Genomic DNA, 20476 nt, shown 5'->3' on the forward strand with positions numbered 1-20476 from the left:
GGAGAAGACTGGGTCCCAGTCCTGTCTACCATCAGCCAACAGGGGGAGGAGGGTACTCCTCCTGCCTGGAGGCTCTGTTGCCTTCTTTTTAATCCAACTCATCTCCTGGGAGAGTTGGGAGAAGCAAGTGAGGGAACAGGTGTGGTGACATGAGCTTTAAAAGCTCCAGTACGCTCTGCGTGTTAGGTGGTGTGCTGCATCAGAAGTGGGGCTGTACAGGCAAACATTCAAGTGTCAACCATCCGCCTCTGAGAGCTGCGTTCATGATTTGGCTTTGCTTTGTTTTAAACAATGGACTATCCTACGTATTTCTGCATTTCTTCCTTGACATCCCCATCCTACAGGAGACAGAATATGCAGACAGCCTCCTAGGGTTCTGGCCTTCTGGGTCCAATTCCTCCTCTCTTAGAACTAAGGTGCATTTTCCCCCAGTAACACTCCAGTTGCTTCGCTAGTTTACAGTTTAGCATCGTTGCCCACGGGCAACATAGATGAGTGCATAGGTGATTGTGTTACCATCCTTAAATGTACCTAGCTCTCAATGTTCAAATTACTTTGATTTTTTTTTTTTGAAAGGCTGCATGCAAGGCAGATCTAACACCAGATGGAAGTATCAGGTGGCCTTTAAGATCCCTTCCAGCCCCTCAGATACTCTCTCTGATGGTTTGGAGGGGGAATGCTAGCTGTGAGTCTGGCGCCCAAAGGCCAGATTTAGAAAGTTGTCCGTGTGAGCCCTGCTCTCGCTCTTACATGTGCTAAGTGCCCTTGGCAGCTGGTAATGGACACACTGTCACAGCTGAGTGCATGTACCTAATCCTTGGAGTTGCCGGAAGGAAACCAGCTATGTTTACAAACACAGCCCGAGAGCTTTTTGGGCGCGTGCCAAGGGATATGGGAGAGCTCTGTTGTCTTTCTGTGGCCCTGGGACTGTGACCAAGTGAAGACAGGCACAGGTGTTTCTACCTGACATGACGAAAGTTCCTTAATGGCAGGGACTCTGTGTCAGTTCCACGACACCTAGCACCCTACGCGGAGCAGCTGTTCAGTCAATGACAGCGAGTGTTCTACTGGACACTTAGTGCGTGCACGTGCGTGTTACTAACGTAGTTAATGCTAATGACAATCCCACTAGGATCCCTTTCGATACAAATGAGGCAGAGATTGAGTAATCTACACACGGCAGGTAAGTGGAAACACTGGGTGTCAGGCTCAGGCCGCCAGCAGCCGGAGCCCACACTCCCAACCTCTTGGCCACACTGTTTGTTGAGGGGGTTTCAGAAACACAAGAAGGGCCCATGCACCCTCCCCCTCCCCTCAGGCGGCTCATTTATTTGCCGGCTGCTGCCAGAAATCCTCAGCAAAGGCAACAGCCTTTCACTCTACAATTCTTAATTCAGCTTAAAATGCAAATACATTTTGATCGAGGAAAATCTTGATCTAAGCTCATTACCTTCAAGGTATAAATAACTGACGTGGGATTGTTCCCTGGAGCGTATTTTGAGGGGGCACCTGAAATAAGGTGAGGCTCACCAAGAGGGGAGGGGAGGGGTCAGGAAAGGGGAGTGGTCAACGTCTCAGTCTCCCTGAGAGGGTCAGGTGGTAACACACAGCCCAGCCCAGATATTTCTAGAAAAGTTTCCAACAGCTGAGTGAAGGCAGTCAGACCCAGGCTTCTCCAGGTGAAGGACCCAGACGTGATGGAGGGAGACCCTGGGGCCCCACCCTCTGAGGCCGAGTGTCTCGGGTGTGGCCTGGACACGCACACTGAAACAGACTTCCCAGGCGTCACTCTGAGACACACTTCGGTTTGGAATTGGGAAGTGTCTTCAGCCCCTCTTTATATTTCTTCCTTCTCTTTTCCTTCCCTGCACACCAGTGTACAGGAACCAAGCACATTGGTCCTGGCCACGGAGGTAAAGGAAATGTTGGGACTTCAGCCACTAAGAATATGCATTCTAGCCCAAAGAGAGACTAGAAGCTTGACCACTGTTCACATGTCTTTTGCTGCTCTAGGTCATCACTGGGAAACAGCGTACCTCACTAACCCCGAAGTAGGCATTTTTTTCCCTGCAAAATAGGTTCACCAATGTGTACGTGTGTGTGTGTGTATGTGTGTGTGTGAACCCATGTGCAAATACACACCAGGGAACGGGTGAGATTATGTCACATGGTCCCAGGAAGGACACTTACGGTTCCAATATTCAGGGTCTCCAGGGTGAACTCGTCCACCCGGCCACGTTCAAAATAGTCCTTCAGGTTGTTGTCAGAGACAAGGAGAACTTGCTTGATGGTGTCAGATTTGTCCCCATAGAGCTTGATGTAGACTCTGGAATCTGTGCTGGCCCCAGGGACGTCCCCCGTCTTCAAGCTGATGTGATAGCGGAAGTCTGAACAACCAGAGGGGGGAGGCAGGAAGGGCAGGGGGTTAGCGCAGGGAGTGGGAGGGGGTGTGGGGCAGGAGGACATGGGCAGCCAGGGCGGGGACAGTAGGCGGGGACAGTAGGCAGGGACACTAGGCTGGGGGTCAGGAGCCCAGGCTCGTGCTCTCTTTAAGTAGCCCTGTGACTGGAGGGGGGTGGTCCTGCCATCTCTGTGGAGTCCACTCACCTGCAAAATCAAAATTCTAATCCCTGCTTGACCTGCCCCACAGGGTACAGATGTGCTGGGGAAAGGAAGGCATGACACAAATACTAAGATTTAAAACAAACACCTCTTGCAATTTCTTGTCCGATGAACAAAGAAACTGAGGCAAAGGGACCATCAACCCTTGCAGAACGGTGTTTAGCGTGTTATGTGCACGGTGTTAGTGCTGAGTGTTCTGACCTCGGTTTAACAGGTGAGGAATCTGAGCCTCAGAAGATGATGTATTTGGCACAAGATGGAAACACTTAAGAAACAGCCAGCCACGAGCGAAATCCTAATGTGCACCCAAAGGCCCCATTTCTTAACCCAAAAGCCATTCAGGTGTTATTCCATCATATTACCCAGAAAAGTCTGTGTCATCTGTCCACAGGGAGGATAAAAATACCTGGTAAAGGCAAGTCCTGGGATACCCTAAGCCATGACCCTGAGTCCTATGGGTTTGTTCCAGGGCATGGGTCTTGGGAATGAGGAGGGAAGCACTGAGAAGCAAGTGATGCCAATTCCAAGGCTTGCCCAGCCAGTCACGGCTGTCTTGGGGCCTTCCTGCCAGCAAGAAAGACTCAGAGAAAAGCACCTTCCTTGGAGGCAGCCCTGCAGACTGGCCTGGCCCTGGGAGAGGCCAGAGCTGTGGGTCTGGTCCAGATCAGCTACTCCAGGGACAATGGAGGGCACTGAGGAAGTGGCTTTTGTCCTTCTTGCTGTAAAGATGCAGCAGAAACTGAGAAAACGACCTCTTCCTTACACCACTTTCCATCTAAATCCTTTCTAAGGCTCTGACTTGGGGAGCAGGGAGCCTGAAGGGCCCCGTTCACGTGGGGAAGCAGGGCTGGCTGGAGCGGGAAGAGCCATGCAAGAAGACAGAGCTCCCTGGGCGCTGGTCCCGGCTCCATCAGCAGCTGCAGACCTGGCTGGACTACAGGGTCCCCTTGCTACAGGCATGAGTCACTTGTCCAGTGAAGGCATTGGTTCATCTCCTCAGGACTGTCGCAGCTCGTAAATTCTGTAATTCTGCATCCAGAGACTGGATTCTCTAGTTCCAACTCTGCAGTTTGCACTCTGACCTTAGGAAGCTATTTAGCTGTGCCAGCTCGGTGTCCCCATCTGACAGATGGGCTCTGCCTCCCTTCTGGGGGGGACTGCCGGGCTTGCATGAGATAATGAGTGATAAATATGAGGTGCTAGTGTTTTCGGTATTTGTCTGACTTTCATGATCAAGGCACTGGAAGAAATATCAACAGTAAGGAAGACTGTAAGTTACTGCATAGCCCCTTTGGTGAGGGTTTTATCCTCACAGGGCCCTGAATGATGGGTGCCCCCAGCGCTGGGCAACGCTGGCCGGTGTTACTGCTCTTGCTACGCTCACTGACAGAGGTTCAGGTGCATTCGGGGCCCCTTGCACACACGTGGCCATAAAGAGACCGTGTGCGCAGATCAGACAGACAGAGATTGCCAGATCCTCCCTCAGAACCTCTTCCTCCGCACCCTCCCCAGTGCTGCCTCCATGGAGTGCAGTGAAGGACGTGTGCTTTCTCCAAGGGCTGGCTTCCCAGTAGCCGAGGGAGGGCGTCCGTCCTGCCCAGGGCACAACCCCCCCCTCCTGTTTCTCAGGACGACTTACTCTTCAATGTCGCGTTGCTGTCACTGGGCAGCAACTCTCGGACCAGCTGCCCGTCATCCTTATCCTTGTCCAGCCACCTGGGGGCAGACGAGGGGTGTTAGCTCTTCAAGTAGGGCAGCCCATCAACCAGCCATCACTCAAGTCATACAGCATCACCAGGAGGCCAGAGCTTTGAATTCAGCAAAGGAAAATGGTGCCACCAGAGCTCAGAATAAGAGACCCCAACCCAGACTGGAGAGGGAGAGCTCCCCTGTGGAAGTGATTTTTGGCTGAGACTAGAATGACAAGGAGTTAACCAGGAGAGGGGGAGGCACGTTCAGAGGGAACAGCACACAGGGACGGAAGGCCAGTGTGGATGGAATGGAGCGAGTGAATGCTGGAGTGCTGGCAGATGAGGCTGGAGCAGGGGCAGGGTCACTTGATGTGGGACTTCAGCAATCATGGAAAAAGTTTGTTCTAAAAGCCATGAACACCTATGTCATCATTATCATCAAAAAACCCCACCTCTTTTTCCGGAAGTCTACCGTGTGCACGGCAGTGTGCTGAGGGCTCAGGGATGGGGAGAAGGCAGAGAGACACTCTGATCAATAAGACGCAGCCCAGCCCTTAGAGAACCTATGGTCTAGTCAAGAAGACAAGGCAGGCTCGCTGAGGCACCGGAGACCAAGACAAGGATGGATGCTGCGCCAAAGTAAGGTCAATAGAAATTTAGAGAAATGAGAAAGACTCCTGGGGAAGGGGCTCTCCTCTGAGTCCTCAAGGATGAATGAGGTTTGCCAGCAAAGAGAAGCTGGGCCTGGACCCTGCAGGGCTGGGATTTGACGGCTGCGACTCATCGGGACATCGGGGTAGACAATGGCCCCTGCCCTCTGCTGGTCATCCACAAGGGGGAAAGACAGCGGACCAGTGTGCCTGAAAAGCACAGTTCCCGCTGAGCACAGAGACTCGGGTGAAGAAATCAGACAACCGTGCCAGCATGAGTTGTCCAGGTCCCAGCCCTCGAGATGGTCTGTGATATGGGGTGATGGCAGCAGAAGACGGCCCCTCAGTGTTCTCCAGGGCCACAGGGAAACCAAGATACTTGCCTCTTGACCAGAGCATCTCCCCATTTGCCTGTGTTGGTGACTGTCTTTGCAGCCCACTCCTTTTACACTCCCGAGAGGGAGGCAATTCCGCGGCCACAGAACCTATCAAAGAAGCCAAGGCATCGCCCCACCGAAGCCTTCCCCACCTGGAGCTCAGGCCTCCCTACACCACAATCCCCTCTTCCAGTATCCTGCCCCCTCCCCAGGGTCAATGCAGGCAACTCTGCGCTCTCCCCCAATCCCTGCATTCTCCCCTTCCCTCCCCAAGCACATGACCTTACATGCCCACAGGACCTTGCTGTCAGCCAGCTGTTAGCTAACACTCACTACTACACATAGAACAGATTAGCGACAAGGATCTACTGTACAACACAGAGAACTGTATTCAGTATCTTGTAGTAACCTATGATGGAAAAGAATCTGAAATATATATATATACATATATATATAACTGAATCACTTCACTGTGCACCTGAAACTAATACAATATTGTAAATCAACTATATTTCAATTTAAAAAAATGTTAGCCGACAACTAAGTTGTTACACTTCCCGTGAGCTCTGGTGCTGTGAACTGAGAACACCGAAAAAGGCTTGGGATTCTAAGACATGAAGATACAATTGCAGAATTCTTGGCTTTGATGACAGGGGCTGGGAGAGAGACCTGGGAGTGAGGGAGTGCTGGCTAGAGCCCCTCAAATCAACCTCTGATTGTCGTGCTGGGGTCACTGAGGCACGTCCCACAGACATGAAGACTGCAGGAGGAGAAGGCTGTGAGGCAGCCCTGGCCACGCATTCACTGGGGTGAGGAGGACGGAAAATCGGTGGCCCCCTTGGCCACTGCAAAACCCCATCTGCGCTCTCTTCTTTCTCCCCAGCACTTCTCCATCTCCAGGCCCTCCCCAGCGGAAAAAGGAAAGCATGACTTGTCATTTTAGTTGCCACCCAAATACTTGCAAGGTATTAATAGATATTTCCAAATATAGCCATTTTCCTGCAGCTTCAAACACGTCGGCCCAGTTTCAGAGGGACATGTTGCCAAATGGCTGAGCTAGTCTGCTGGTGATTTTATTGCTCTTCCCCTGGGTCACAAGAATGTGCAAGTATGCATGTGTGTGCACACACGGAACACGCACGTACACTGCATACATACGCAGGTAGACACACACCTACCACAGCCAAGATGCTCACCACTCCCTGATCCTGGCAGAGAAGTTCTGATTAATACGTCTGCTTTGTGCACTCACCACACAACTCAGCAAGGCAGAAGAATCCATTTTCTAGAAACTCTGTGACCTCTTAAGTGTTTGGGGGCAGGGAGGGCTCTGGGGTGTGTCAGGGGCTTCAGCTCCCAGTCAGCCCTACAATCAGTGGCGTTGGCATCTCCTGGATCTTTAGCAGACTTTGCTCCATTCACAGTGCAGTCCGATTACTCCCTCACAATCACCGTAAGACATTTGCTGGTTGGGAAGGCACGGAAGACCAGTGAAGTGAAGAGATTTGCTCAAAGTCACACAGCAGGTGCGCGGCCGGATTCCTGGTTCCTGCACCGTGTTCGGGGCGGTGCAGGCAGTGTGGACACTCCAACTTCTTCCTCATCCCCTTTTCGGGCTGCCCCTCCTCTTCCTGACCTGTCCCGGGCTTGGTCCTCATTTTCTTCATCCACACTCCCCCTAAAGGATCTCCTCTATTTTCCTGACTTTTCTTTGCATATATATTTTTTAATTGAAGTATAGTCAGTTTACAGTATTGTGTGAACTTCTGGTGTACAGCACAGTGCTTCAGTCATACATGAACATACATATATTCATTTTCATATTCTTTTTCACCATAAGTTACTACAAGATACTGAATATAGTTCCCTGTGCTGTACAGTATGAACCTGTTGTTTATTTTATATATATATATATATATATATATATATATATATATATATATATATATATTAGTTAGTACCAAGTAAATCTTGAACTCCCAATTTATCCCTTCCCACTCCCTTCCCCCACAGTAACCATGTTTGTTTTCTATGTCTGTGAGTCTGTTTCTGTTTTGTAAATAAGTTCGTGTGTCATTCCACCTCTATGCTCTTGTTTCCTGAATGTATTTCTCAAGGCCTGGCTTGGCCTACTGGATGCACAATCATCTCAAAATTAACCTACACCAACTCGACCTGCAGAGTCCAGCCCATGCCCACCCCGCCCCCAGTCCTTCCTCCCGAGGCTTCCCACTTCAGTGGAGAGCAAGACCTCCACCCACCTACACAAGGCAGAGCCCTGGGGCCTCCCATTCTCCTCCCTCTTAGTGGCAAGTCCTATGAACTCTACCTCCAGGATCCACCAGTGGTGTAGCCCTTCCCCTCCCGTTCATTGCCACCACCTAGGGCCAGGCTGCCCAGTTACAGGTTGAACTGTGTCCCCCTCTCAAAAATCTGTTGAAGCCTTAACCCTAGCACTGCAGAATGTGACTTTATTCGGAAACAATCCTCATAGAGATAATCGGGTGGCTTGTACCAAAATGGCTTGTATCCTTATAACAAGGGGAGAGATCTGGACACAGACAGACACCTGCAGAGGGAAGGCCATGTGAAGACCCAGGGAGAAGACGGCCATCTCCAAGCCCAGGAACGCCTGTGGTCACCGCAGGCTGAGAGGCTTGGAGCAGACCCTGTTCAGAGCTCCGTGGGGGGAGCACAGCCCTGCCAACCCCTGGAGTTTAGATTTCTGGCCTCCAGAACCGTGAGGCCAAATTCTGCTGTTTCAGCCACTCGGTTTGCGGTATGCTGTCCCAGCGGCCGCAGCAAGCTCATACGTACCGTCATGGACCCACAACACCCTGACTGCTCTGTTTCCCCTCTGGACCCCTTACCGCCTGTCCTCCGCCCAGAGCTAGAGTGAACTTTCTGAAATGGAAGCACCCCCCAACGCTGGAGCCCCCCCCAGCCCTCCTGATGCAGGCCTCTGTCCACCTCTGACCCCACCTGGTGGCTCTCTCCTTTGTCCACCTGCTTTGGTCTCAGTGGAGTTCTAGAACCCTCAAGCTCTTTCCCCTGGCACTCCCCTCTTCCTTGTACAAAAAGTCAGCCTGAGCATCCTCTGTGAAGACAGACCTCACCCACCCTCTCCCCATCAAACCCACCCATCTCAGTGTGGCAGCATCCAGCAGCCTCTGCCACCACTGCGCGTTCCCCGCATCCCACTCCTCACAGTGGGTGCCTGTCACTTTCTTAGTGTATTCACTTGCCCCTTGTTTAGTTCTCCTCTAGACCCCAAATGTCCCAGGACAGGGAGCACGTGTATAGTAAATGCTTCAGAAATATCTTTTGAGTGTATGGGAATAAAACCAGGCAGGCTGTTCCATCCAGCATCCCAGCCAGGCAGCCTCTGGGTCCAGCAGGGAGCAAACAGGTCCGTGTGGACTTGAGGACAGACCAGGACTCTCCCACCCCACCCTTCACCCTGCTCCTCCCCCATGTGCCAGGCACCCCTCGCCAGCCTCTGTGAGCCACCTCCTCAGTCCCATGCCTCACGCCACTTCTCCAGCCTGGATGACGCATCCTCTCTTCTCTTCATCGTCCCTCCACTCTCTGGTCTTTCTTCCCGGCTCAGGTCCTGTTCCACCTCTTTCTGGAAGCCTTCCATGGCTCCCCAACCCTTGCTCTGAGCCTCTGTCTGTCTGTTAGTACCACTCATTTGGAACCACCCGAATCATCACTTATCTTTTCGATGTAATCCTGTTAGTACTAACAGTGGCTATACTTTGGAGACTGTAGATGCCTTGGTCATGGTCAAAATCATTTCACAATCATCATCCCATGCGATCGCCCCAGTGGCCCTCCATGGCTGGGAAACTGCACTTACTTGGATGGGAGGGGTGGTAAGCAAATTAGCAGCAGTAAATGCATCCACACACAAGTGTGCACAAGGGTGTTTGTGTGGCTGATTAGAGAAAGAGCAATTCATTCCCTGCCGGGCTGTTGGGCAGTCTGCCCCATCCACTCCGAGGAGGGCTGTCTTTGGGCAAGAAGCCTGGTCCAGCTTGAATGAAGTGAGCTTGCACCTCGTCCACGGGGGCAGGGCTCAGCCTGGACCTGGGATTGGCAGAATCCAGCTGGTGCAAAGCCCCAAGTTAAGTGTGCACCTCCCATTCATGGCTGCAGGTGAATGGGAATGGCCAACTGGATGGCACAAAAAAATGCTGGTGTTGCCTCTCATTCTAAAAACGTCACTGTCAGGAACATTTGGTAGAGCCCAAACTGGCTGTGAAAGAAATCCAAATGCTTAGGGAAAAAGAGAAAAGAAATTTTACCTTATGAGTAAGCTGGGGAAAGGAAATGAAAACAAAGTAAGATATTAAAAGGAAGAAGATGTGGTGGAAAGCCATCCAAATGGAAAAAAAAAAGCAGCTTTAATTCAAAAATTTAATTCAGCATGTAACTAACCCTCTGAAGTAGCTCTCAGTTAAATTCTGAATATGAGTTGTCATATTTTATCATTAAAAAAAATCAACATTTTGGTACTGAATAGCCGTGGTAGCACCACACTGGGACACCCGGTGCTGGTGGTGCATCACCTGTGTGTGCGTATATGGCAGGGCGGGGATGTGTGACCCAGGTCTAAATGCCACCAGCAGGGCCACTTCATTCTTGCATCGACTACATCCTTAAGCTACCGTTTTGCTCCCTGGTCCTGGAGGAGGGCTGAGACTTCCCAAAACTAAGGCCCAGAACCTCAGCTGGAGAAGGTAAAAGCAGGCAGGGCTCGTGTACCTGTGACATGGGAACTCCACGTTGTCGCTCTCCGGCTGCCCCTCTTCTCTCACCAGCACACGCACCAGGAACCAGCCGCTGCCGCTGCCTTTGCCATCGTGTCTGATTCTCACCCGCCTCACCTTCCGCATGGTGACGGACTCGATGGTGAACTCGTCGGCCTTCAGGGGGATAAGACAGCAAAGGCCAGTTGGATGGTGGCTCCCCTGGGACCCAAACGCCAAGGAAAGACACAGACCCAGAAATCATAAAAGCTGTAGCTGATGGGTTGGGCTATTGGTCTTTCCCAGGTGGGCCAGGGGCTCCCTATAAAGGACAGTTTACCCCCTCTCCCAATTTCTCCCACGGACTATCATTCAATGTCAAGTTCCCAACATTTGATATCTGTTATTATTTGGTTAAACTATGGCCATTCCCTAGGATCTCCCTTTAAAAGGCAGATCCCCTGGGGAGGATCAACACATTAAGCTGTCATCAATCACTAACCATTTATCTTGAATTAACTCCTTGGTTAATCTCCTTGAGCTCCTTGCTACAGCAGGATGCTGACCTCCTTTTGAGAAGGGGAATGATTAGAACTGACTGGGGGGAACCAGTGATCTTGTTAATTTTACAGTTTTGCACACCAGTGAAGCAGCAGAATCTACGTGAGCAAACCTGGGGCCCTCCAGGGACAGGAACACAAGGGTGGGCTTGGTGAATGAAGGAGTCAGAAGATGTGGAAAGAAAAGGGTAAGAAAGGGTGGAGAGAGACCTCCACTCTCATTCCAGGGCTTACCCTTCCCTCCCCAAGGAAGGGGTGGCGGAGGAAGGAGAGGACCGAGGCTTATAAGCCAGCATTCTGCAAATCCCCTTCCCCAGCGAGCAACCTTGGGCCGTTCATCATGCAACTATGATTCTTTACTGAGCGCCTACTGTGTGCTACGGGCCATCTCTAATTCTCACAACAGCCAGCCACAGGTAGGCATCCTTTCCCCCATTTTAGACACAAGGAAACTGAGGCTCAGGGCATGGAGGGATCGGCCCTGATCGGGCTGGCCACACTCAGCCTCCCCAGTAAACCCATTTGATGGTTGGGGAAACCAAAGGGAACCCCCAGAACATTTGGAATGAGGCCAGGAGCAGAACCCAGTTCTCTCACTTCCATGTTTAGTGTCTTTTCTCGTTTCTCTTTTAAAAAGGAAACAAGCAAGTTCCTTCCAGTGGTCAAGCCTAATGGAGAAGGCAACGTTCCCAAGCTGGCCCTCAGTGTCCCAGCTCTCTGCAAACCTGCGTCCTCCAGTCCACATGTAAGGTGCTTAGTCTCCTTCCCCGCCTGCTCACCCCGAGGGAAGAAAGGTGCTGCTCCTAACCCCCAGGGGTCCTCCTGCTCTGCTCTCTTCTCAAAGCCCGAGGTGGGGAGGGGACCGTGACCTCACTAGGGTGGCTCTCCAGCTCCCGGCTGGATAGTCCTAGGAGCCTGGTGAGTGTCATGCATGTCAGTTCCCTGTTGCCTCACCCAGAGCCCGCCTCTCTGATGGCTGAGGTCCCAGTACCAGTGGTCATTTCTACCTGGAGCAGGGAAGACAAGGGAATGGGAGAAAGGGGTGGGGAGTGGGGCCCGGGGGGGCGCACTGCTGCAACTTACGTTGCCCTTCTCAAATAGGTCGGTGTTATTCCTGCAGTTGTAAAGTAGTCGCTCCCCCGTGTCCCCCACGTCACCAAAAAGGCAGAGGTAGACGTTGGCATCGGTTCCCGCACCTTCGAGCTCCCCCGTGCACACAATCACGCGGTACCTTGCCACTGGCGGGCAGAAAGAGGGACATCACTGGCTGACAGCCCCCCACTCTCAGCAGCCCTGGCCCTGCTGCCCCCTCTTCAAAGCACTGCCTCCTCCTCTCCCGCCAGCTCTCATCTGGGCTGACCTTGCTCCTTTCCCCAGCGGTCCCACACCACTCAAGGTTCATCTCATCTGAATATCCCTTGTCCCAGACAGACAAGAGGTTCCCAATCATTTTTTGTGAAGCACCTGTTCAAGTTTTTTGCACCTTTTAATACTGAGGTTGTGCCTTTCTCTGATTGATTTTTGTTCTTTGTGTACCCTAGATACAAGTCTTTTGCTGGATAAAGGGATAGCAAATATATTCTCCCACTGTATGGCTTAACTTTTTACTTTCTTAATGATATCTCTTGATAAAAATAATTAATTTTTAAGAAAGATCAATATAGCAAAATCAACTGTATTTCTATTCTTGCAATAAACAATCTGAAAATAAAATTGAGAAGACATTTCCATTCAAAACAGCATCACAAAGAAGAAAATACTTATGAATAAATTTATGAAAACAAGTAGAAATCAATTATTAAGTCATGGGGATGTAATGCACAGCATGGCAACCATGGCTAAAAATACGGGCACTGCATATTTTAAAACTGCTAAGGGTGTAGATCTTAAAAGTTCTTACCACAAGAAGAAAATTATGTAACTCTGTATGGTGACGGATGTTAACTAGCCTTATTGTGGTGACCGTTTTGCAATATATACAAATATCAAATCATCATCTTGTACACTTGAAACTAAATATAACATTGTAAGTCTATTATACCTCAATAATTTTTTTTAAAAAGTGAAAAAAACTAAGCTCTGAAAACTAAAAAACTGCAAAACAAATTAAAGATGATTTAGATAAATGGAAAAGCACTTCATGTTCGTGGATTGGAAGACTTAACATTGTTAACATGGCAATACTCCCCAAACTGATCTACAGATGAAATGCAATCTCTAGCAGAATCCTGGCTGACTTCTTTGTAGAAACGGACAAGCTATCTCTAAAACACATAAGAAATTTCAAGGGACCCAGAATAGCCAAACAACAATGAAAAAGAATCATAAGAACTACAAGTGTTGACAAGGATGCAGAGAAATTGCAACTCTCATACACTGCTGATGGAGATGCAAAATGGTGCAGTTGTTTTGAAAAATATGATGGCGGTTTCTCATAAAGTTAAACAGAATTATCATATAACCAGCAATTCAACTCATAGGTTTATATCCAAGAGAGTTGAAAACATATGTCCACATGTAAACTTATACATGAATGTTCATAGCCACATTATTCATAAGAGCCAAAAAGGGGAAACAACCCAGATGTTCATCAACAGGTGAATGTGGTAAAACCATACAATGAAATATTATTCAGCAGTTAAAAGAAATGAAATACTGATATATGCTACAAGGTAAATGGACCTTAAAAGCACTGTGCTAAGTGAAAGAAACAGACAGAAAAAGTCATGTATTATATGATTCCACTTACATGAAATGTCCAGAAGAGGCAACTCTATAGCGACAAAAAACCAGATCATTGTTTTAAACAGATAGATAAAGACAGAGATGAGGAGTAAGGTAGGGGAATGGATGTGACTGTTAGAGGATATGGGGTTTCTTTGGGGGGCAATGAAATATTCTGGCATTTGATAATGGTCATAGATGCATGATTCCATCAATATACTAAATCACTAAATTCGACACTTTAAATAGATGAATTGTATGGGACATGCATTATACCAGAAGAAAGCTATTTTTTTAAATGGACACTACTCATCGGTGGTCCATCTAAAATGAAGATAAAGTACATGAGGAATGAGACAAATCACCAGTAAGTTTAATTCAATGCACAAATTATATTTTCAGTAATATGCTCATTTTTATTTGGAGATATAAAGATATCTGAAAATTAAGTTTAATCATTAAATACACGGGTTCATGAAGATGGTGTCTGTAGCAAAACCACTTGTTAGAAGAAAAGGTCAAGGATGACTGCTCATACACAGACTTGCCTGAGTGGAGCCGACAGAGGCAGCCACTGAAGCCAAGAAGGGGGGAAGGCCTCCTGCCCCCAACACGGCCTCTTCAAAGGGACAGTGCCCAAAATTCAACCATTGCTACCTTCTCCAATCAACTCTGTTAACACTCAAAAGCTAAATGTTTTAAACTTCTAGCCTGTGCAGCACTGAAGCTGATGCTTTTGTGTTAAGCTCCCAGTGATGGACTGTGTTAACAGTCAGAGGAACAAATAGCATGAATTGGAGTGAGTACTGAAACGTGGGTGCACAGAAGGGAAGAGAGAACACCAACCTCGTGTCATTCTGAATTCTGATGAAGTTCAGTTTTGCTTTTTCGGCTGCAACTGTCAGGCCATTCCCAGAAGCAAGCTGATGAGGGAATTCGGAAATCCCTATGCCTGGGGATTCCAGCCCCTTGTGTTCAGGAGCTTGAAGGTCCGTTTGGCTGGAAGTTATCAGGGGTCCCTCCCAGCCCACCTGCCATTGAGATTCCAAGCTCCTTCCTGGCAAGAAGACTGTGGACCATTAGAGATAATTATATTGTTGGCCATCAGCAGTGAAAGACTTTAAATAGACGGGTAAGTATAAGAGTTTTTTTTTCCTCTAGTAAGAGATTCTTGTACTTTAATCTTAAAATTACAGCTCAGCCTGATTAGCAAGTAGCTATGATTTTCAGCCCTTGAGTCCAGGGGGCTCTTGCCTGCTTATCAGTGGGATCCCGCCCATCACTTCCACTGGGTACCAGTGGAGAATGCTGACCTCGTTGGTTTTACCATCTCACATAGGTCCTAAGGGAAAGGCAAGGTGAAATAAATTGTGGGCCAGTAAGTATTTTGTCCCTGTCTCCTGATCTGCGTTGATCAGTGCAATCACTCCCAGAAGCCTCTTGGCTCTCAGGTATGGTGTTAATTGCTTGCTTGACTCGCCCTTATTTTTTAGGTAAGTTAGGAGTATACAGTTCAATCTTGGAGAATTGATTTTAAATTGTATTTACTCATTTTACATGAGTCCAAGACTCTCCACTTGCAGGATTTCCAGGAAGCCCTACACATTATTCACAATACCCTGGTACCAAGTGGTGAAGTGAGACATTGCCACCAGCTCTATTTGCTGTTACAAAGAAGCACCCAGACCAGAAAAGGAGATCTGAGGTCCTGTAGAGGTGAGTAAGGACAGGAGCATGTTCCAAGAGCAAGAGAAATTTATTGGACCAGAAAGAACAGTTGGGAAAGAGAAACTCAAGTCGGTATGGGTTCCAAAGTACTGCCAAGGGCCCCCAGAAGACATTAAACTGCCGTTATAGCCAGGACAGGCAGCCCCTCTGTTACTGACCTGAGTCCTCGGACTCTTTAATCAATAGAAATTGATAAGAGGCCAGAGATGAGAAATTCAGGCAAGGGTTTATTGCAGCAAAAGGAAGTGAAAGCAAGTAACAGGTGCCCTTGCTCGCTCTCCAAAGAGGGCAAGCTGGTTCCTTAAATTAGGTGAGGGTAGGGGAGGATGAGTGGGTTGGGCAGAGGGGAGGCTTAGGTGTTCTGACCACCCCTTTTGTGGTGCTGTGGGCAGGGATCACACACAGGACCCTGCTTTTGCTCCCAGTGTCTCAGAAATGGCGGTTGGTTTTGATCTTTTGTATCTTATTGTTCCTAACTGCCCTGACTGCACATGCGTGCAGCTGTCTTCAGTCACATGCAATTTCTTTGTGTTCTGTTGCTGTCAGTACACGCACTCTGGTAAAGGGTCCCAGGTCCCAGCCTATGTCACTTCAATCCAATACTAGTCACTAGAGATTCTTGTCTTTCATTGCAATGTTCATTAATAGTATCACCGAAGACAAAATCAAACAAAAAACAGCTGTGATGGCCCCACATCTCATACAGTTTTAAATGTTACAAGCATGTTTTTATGTGTGATCTATAGAAATGCTCTGCCTCCCCATCCCACCCTCACTGTGATCGCTCTTTATCTATCAAGTCCCTGCCCATAGAAGACCTAGCACCAATGTCTGAGCAAAGTTTCTCCCAACTTCCTCAGCAGGACGTTTCTCTCACCACTGTGGCTCCACAGCATTCATTCAAGTCCTGCCACTTCCACCTTCACAATATTTCTTGAATTTATCTTCTCCTCTGTAGTCCACCCGGTCCCTGCCCAATTTCAGGACCACTTTTTCTCTCCCCTGGACGATTTATTAAAGGTTTGTCCCTAAAATCCATCCTCCACACATCCACAAGTCCTTGACAGACTAGGAGAAGTGAGGAGAGGAAGGAGCTGGATGGGGTTCAAGTTCAAGGGTGCTGTGGGTCATCAAGGTCATGAGGGGCCTGAGAGGGCAGGAGCCCGGGTCAGAGGCAGGGACTGAGTCAGCTCATGGGCCAGACCCCCATCGGCACATTAAGTAGGAGTTCCACCGCCTCCCCCAGGATGGAGAGCCAGTCAGTACTCACTGCCCATTATCCTCCGTACTGTCGGACCCTCAGCAGTCATTTCCCTAACGATCTCGTTGTCGTCCTCATTGGCATCCAGCCAGCGATTGCAATTGAAGTTATACTTGTCCTTGGTCAGCGTGTTCATCAGGGTCATCTGGAATGAAGTCCCGGGGTGAGCAGGTGGGTGCACCAGAGATACACATCCATGCCCTGGGGTCACTGATTCACTAGTTCATCTCAAGGAGGCCAAGGCCATCCCCTAGAGATGACTCTTATGGAAGGTGGGGTGCCAGATTAATATTTATGCCTCTGGTCCCCCGGAAACTCACACTTGCCCAGCAGCCAGGTGACTGGGGCACCATTCAAGTTTCCTGACAACCTGAGCATCTTCTTAGTCTACTCGGGAAGTCCTGCCCCAGCATGAAGCCCCTGTGTCCTGTGTCCAAATTCAGGTCTCACCGTAACCCTTCCCCACTCATACTCCCAACAGATAAAGGCAAACTTTACATTAGAAAAGGACCATTCTAGTTCCTCTCCCAACCACCTCCCAGCCTCAAGACGGTACATCTCACCCTTTCTAAATGCCATCCAGAACCAGGACTCCTTTTGTCATGCCATGCCCGAATCTTATAAAACCTGCCGAGATCTGGGAGCTCAATCTATGGTGAGAAATAACAAGGCTTGAGTGGACAGAACCAAGTGAAACGTGTTTATCCTCAGAGCTGACCCCTTGCCAGGAGGGCACCCACTTTGGGCTGCTTCTTCAGCATCAAGGGTGGGTTTGCTTCCAACCACCCTCATATGCCCTGTCTTCGATTGCCCCTTGTAACCAGTGGCACATGAGGGCGAGACAGCCATGTAGAGCTAGGGTTCAGTCTGGGCTGGCAAAGCTGACCAAAAATAACTGACCCACAGTAGGATCCAGACTAAAGAAAATCTTCCAAGCCATAAACTTTCCATTACAAAATCCATATGGCAGCCCTGCAAATTGGCACAGGCCCACGGCCCCAGGACTCCGCCGGGCACTGAAACAGACAAAAAGATCAATACAGCAGTCGTGCCCTTTCCCTAGGGGTTCAAAGTCTAGCCGGGAAGACAAATACATAAAAAGCAATGAACTGAGGATGTGTAATAGACAGGCCGACAGGGTGCTCTGAGAAGAGAGCTGCAAATCACAAATTATTCTTACCTAAAGGTCAGAGCAGAACTTCTGTTGGCAAAACAAGCCTGCTCTACTTACATACATACTGAAAATTTAAAGCTGAATTTCTTTTAAAATGTGCTAAAGTATATACTTTCTGTTAAATTTGCTCGCCAGTCTCTAATTCAGTCCAGATTGGCCAGTTTGGCACTGACTGTGCTCAGGTTCTCTGTTCCACAATGATTCCCCAAGGCACCGGGCTCCCGGAGGTCCAAAACCATCCCATACTTGCTGCTCTCCCTGGGCTCGGTTCTGGACTGTTTGATTCAAGCAAAGGGCCAGATCTAAACCGCACCCCATTGATAAATTGCCTGTAGATTAAACGTGGCACTCCCTGCCAGGGCCTGGGGTCTCTGTTTCACCTTTTTGTCTTCAGCCTTGATCCAAACTTGGCTTAGAAAACCAGAATCCCATGATAAATGCTTCTTACACCCCTTCCTCCTCCCCTCCCATCATCACACTTCCCTCCTACCCTAAATTTCTCAATTATGCCGGGCTTTGAACCACTTGTTGTTGGGATTCAGGAGAATCTCATCTGTCCGCCCCTTCTGCCCATAAATCTGGATGAAGATAGGAGAGTTGGTACCAGCTTTCTTCAAGTCGGTTGTCCAGACCCACAGGGACCACGGGAATTCTGCAGAGACAGGTCAAGTTGCACCATTAACTTCAAAAAGTAAAGAGTTTTTCATGCTACCAGTGAGAAAGAAAAGCAAATCAAAGATGATCAGGACTGAAATGCAGGTTATACACAAGTGTGTCCCATCCTCAGAACCCCATTATAACAAGTACCAAATTTGGGAATCCTAGGATTCCTTGCTATTTGGAAGAGGATGTCTTAACATTCCTTTTAATAAAGGTGAGGGTCTATTAGTATGTTTTAAATAGGAGAAAGAGTTGACTCCACCCACCCTATGTCCAGTATATCATGAGTGCACTGTGTTCAGCCGTTCAGTTTAACACCCAGCCCATCACAGCAGCTAATCCAATTTAGGGCCGTTGGAGTATCAGCCTTGGTGCCAAGTGTGTAACTTCTGTGTGACCTGTACTTCAGAGAAATGAGCTTCCTGGGGACCCCTTCCCTTCCCTTCCAGAGCAGAACTGAGAAGCAGGAATGCCCATGGGTTTGACATCCTGGCCTCGGCTGGCTCTGGGCCCCTCAACCTACTTTTTAGCCGCTTCTTCCTGAGAGACACCATCTCGTACAGCTGCCTCTCGATCAGCCCATCCACCTTCTTCTCATCCAGCCAGTTGCTGCAAGGGAAGGTCTGCTGGATGCCAGTGAAGGGGCACAGAATCACCACCTGCGGGAGCAGATCGTGTCTCCTGCAGCAGGTCCCATGGCTGGGACATCCTTGCAACGTTCAACAGCGTCCTCAGCCCCACCTTTAGGGTCGTCTGCCTTAGCACCCTCAAGGAATGGCACTTTTCTTCCCACTGCCTGTCTCTTTAAATCTGAGATCAAGAAATACCTCCTTTAAGAAATCTTCCCAAGTAGGTATCATCCATGCTCCAATCTACTAGCCCAAATCTCAAGCATTTTTCTGTACACACACACCCTCTTTGAACACCATATTTCTTCATGCACATCGTAAAATCTCAGATCGAACCAAATTAACTAGAATACTAAATTTATCCCTTATATTTGTCTTATAGGAAAAAGGTCAATCACAGAAAAGGTCATTAATATCTATAATTTAGATGTATCTGACATAGAACTAGTATCAAGCATATATAAAGAACTCTTATAATTCAATAATAGAAGACAAAAATTTTAAATAAGCAAAAGATACCTCACAAAAGAAGATATACGAAGGGCCAATAAGCACATTATAAAAGTTGTTCAACATAAAAATTGCTCATCAGAGGCTTGTAGATTACACCCATAATTAAACTCCACTACATACCCATTAGAGTATCTAAAACGTAAACTTGGCAAGAAATTTCTATAGACGTTAAAGGGGCATGAATAGGGTAACCTATCCCTGAGGGAGAAGATTAAAGTGGACAACTTTGCCCTAGCAGATAGCAAGACTCAGTAAAAAAAAGGTACAAAATGAAGACAGTGAGTTACGCATTAGTACGTTAATAAATCAGTAAATGGAACCGACTAGAAAGCTCAGAGGCAAATTATACATTTTGGGAATTTGATGTATGACATTGGCCTTTTCAGAACAGTGGGGAAAGAATTACTATTTAGTAAATCGGTGCTTCCCAGGCTTCCTTAATGATAAGAATTATCTAAAGCATTTGTAAATATCCAGATTACCCGGAAATTCTGACTCAGTACATTTGGGCTGGAGCCTAGGAATCTATTTTTGAAAAGAAATTCCAGGTGATTCTCAACTTGACTCAAGTTTTAAAAGCCCTTCAATAAATGCTGCTGGGACATTTGGATATCTACACAGAAAAAATAAAACTGAATCCCCACCTCATACAGAAATCAATTTTCTGGTAATTTAAGATGTAAATATATAAATGGGAAAACCAAACTTTATAAATTTTGGAAGAGGATATAGGAAAATGTCCATATAGCTTTAAGGGAAGTAAAATTTCTTTCAGTGATACAAAACACATTAACCATAAAGGAAAAGATCAGACAGATTGCTTTCAAATTAAATCTTCTCTCCCTCAAAGAATATTGTCAACAAGCTATGAGAAGATATTTGAACACATCCTATCAACAAAGGATTAATATCCAGATTCAGTAAGGACCCCTAAAAATAAATCCAGCAATAGATTAGTCAATAGAAAAATCAACAAAAGACATGAACAGGCATTTTACAAAAAGGAAACATGAATGGCCAATTAAAACAGCCAAGAGATGCTCAACTTCACTAGCAATCATGAAAATAAAAATTAAAACCACAATAAGATCACTTTACAATTGGTGATGATTTAAAATTCAGGCAATATCTGG

At 47.9% G+C, this 20476-nt stretch overlaps 1 protein-coding gene across 1 annotated transcript in view; it reads right to left on the reverse strand.

Annotated features, from left to right (window-relative positions):
• Window positions 1-20476, reverse strand: part of LOXHD1 (lipoxygenase homology domains 1) — a 152647-nt gene that overhangs the window by 77563 nt on the left and 54608 nt on the right. Inside the window, 9 exon segments of the mRNA XM_032470447.1 lie at window positions 2191-2387; window positions 4262-4338; window positions 10111-10271; window positions 11738-11892; window positions 16377-16512; window positions 16931-17017; window positions 18032-18058; window positions 18060-18193; window positions 18725-18860. Of these exon segments, the coding sequence (XP_032326338.1) occupies window positions 2191-2387; window positions 4262-4338; window positions 10111-10271; window positions 11738-11892; window positions 16377-16512; window positions 16931-17017; window positions 18032-18058; window positions 18060-18193; window positions 18725-18860 (1110 nt within the window).

This window comes from Camelus ferus, chromosome 30 (genome assembly GCF_009834535.1).
Source record: "Camelus ferus isolate YT-003-E chromosome 30, BCGSAC_Cfer_1.0, whole genome shotgun sequence".
Lineage (NCBI taxonomy): Eukaryota > Metazoa > Chordata > Mammalia > Artiodactyla > Camelidae > Camelus > Camelus ferus.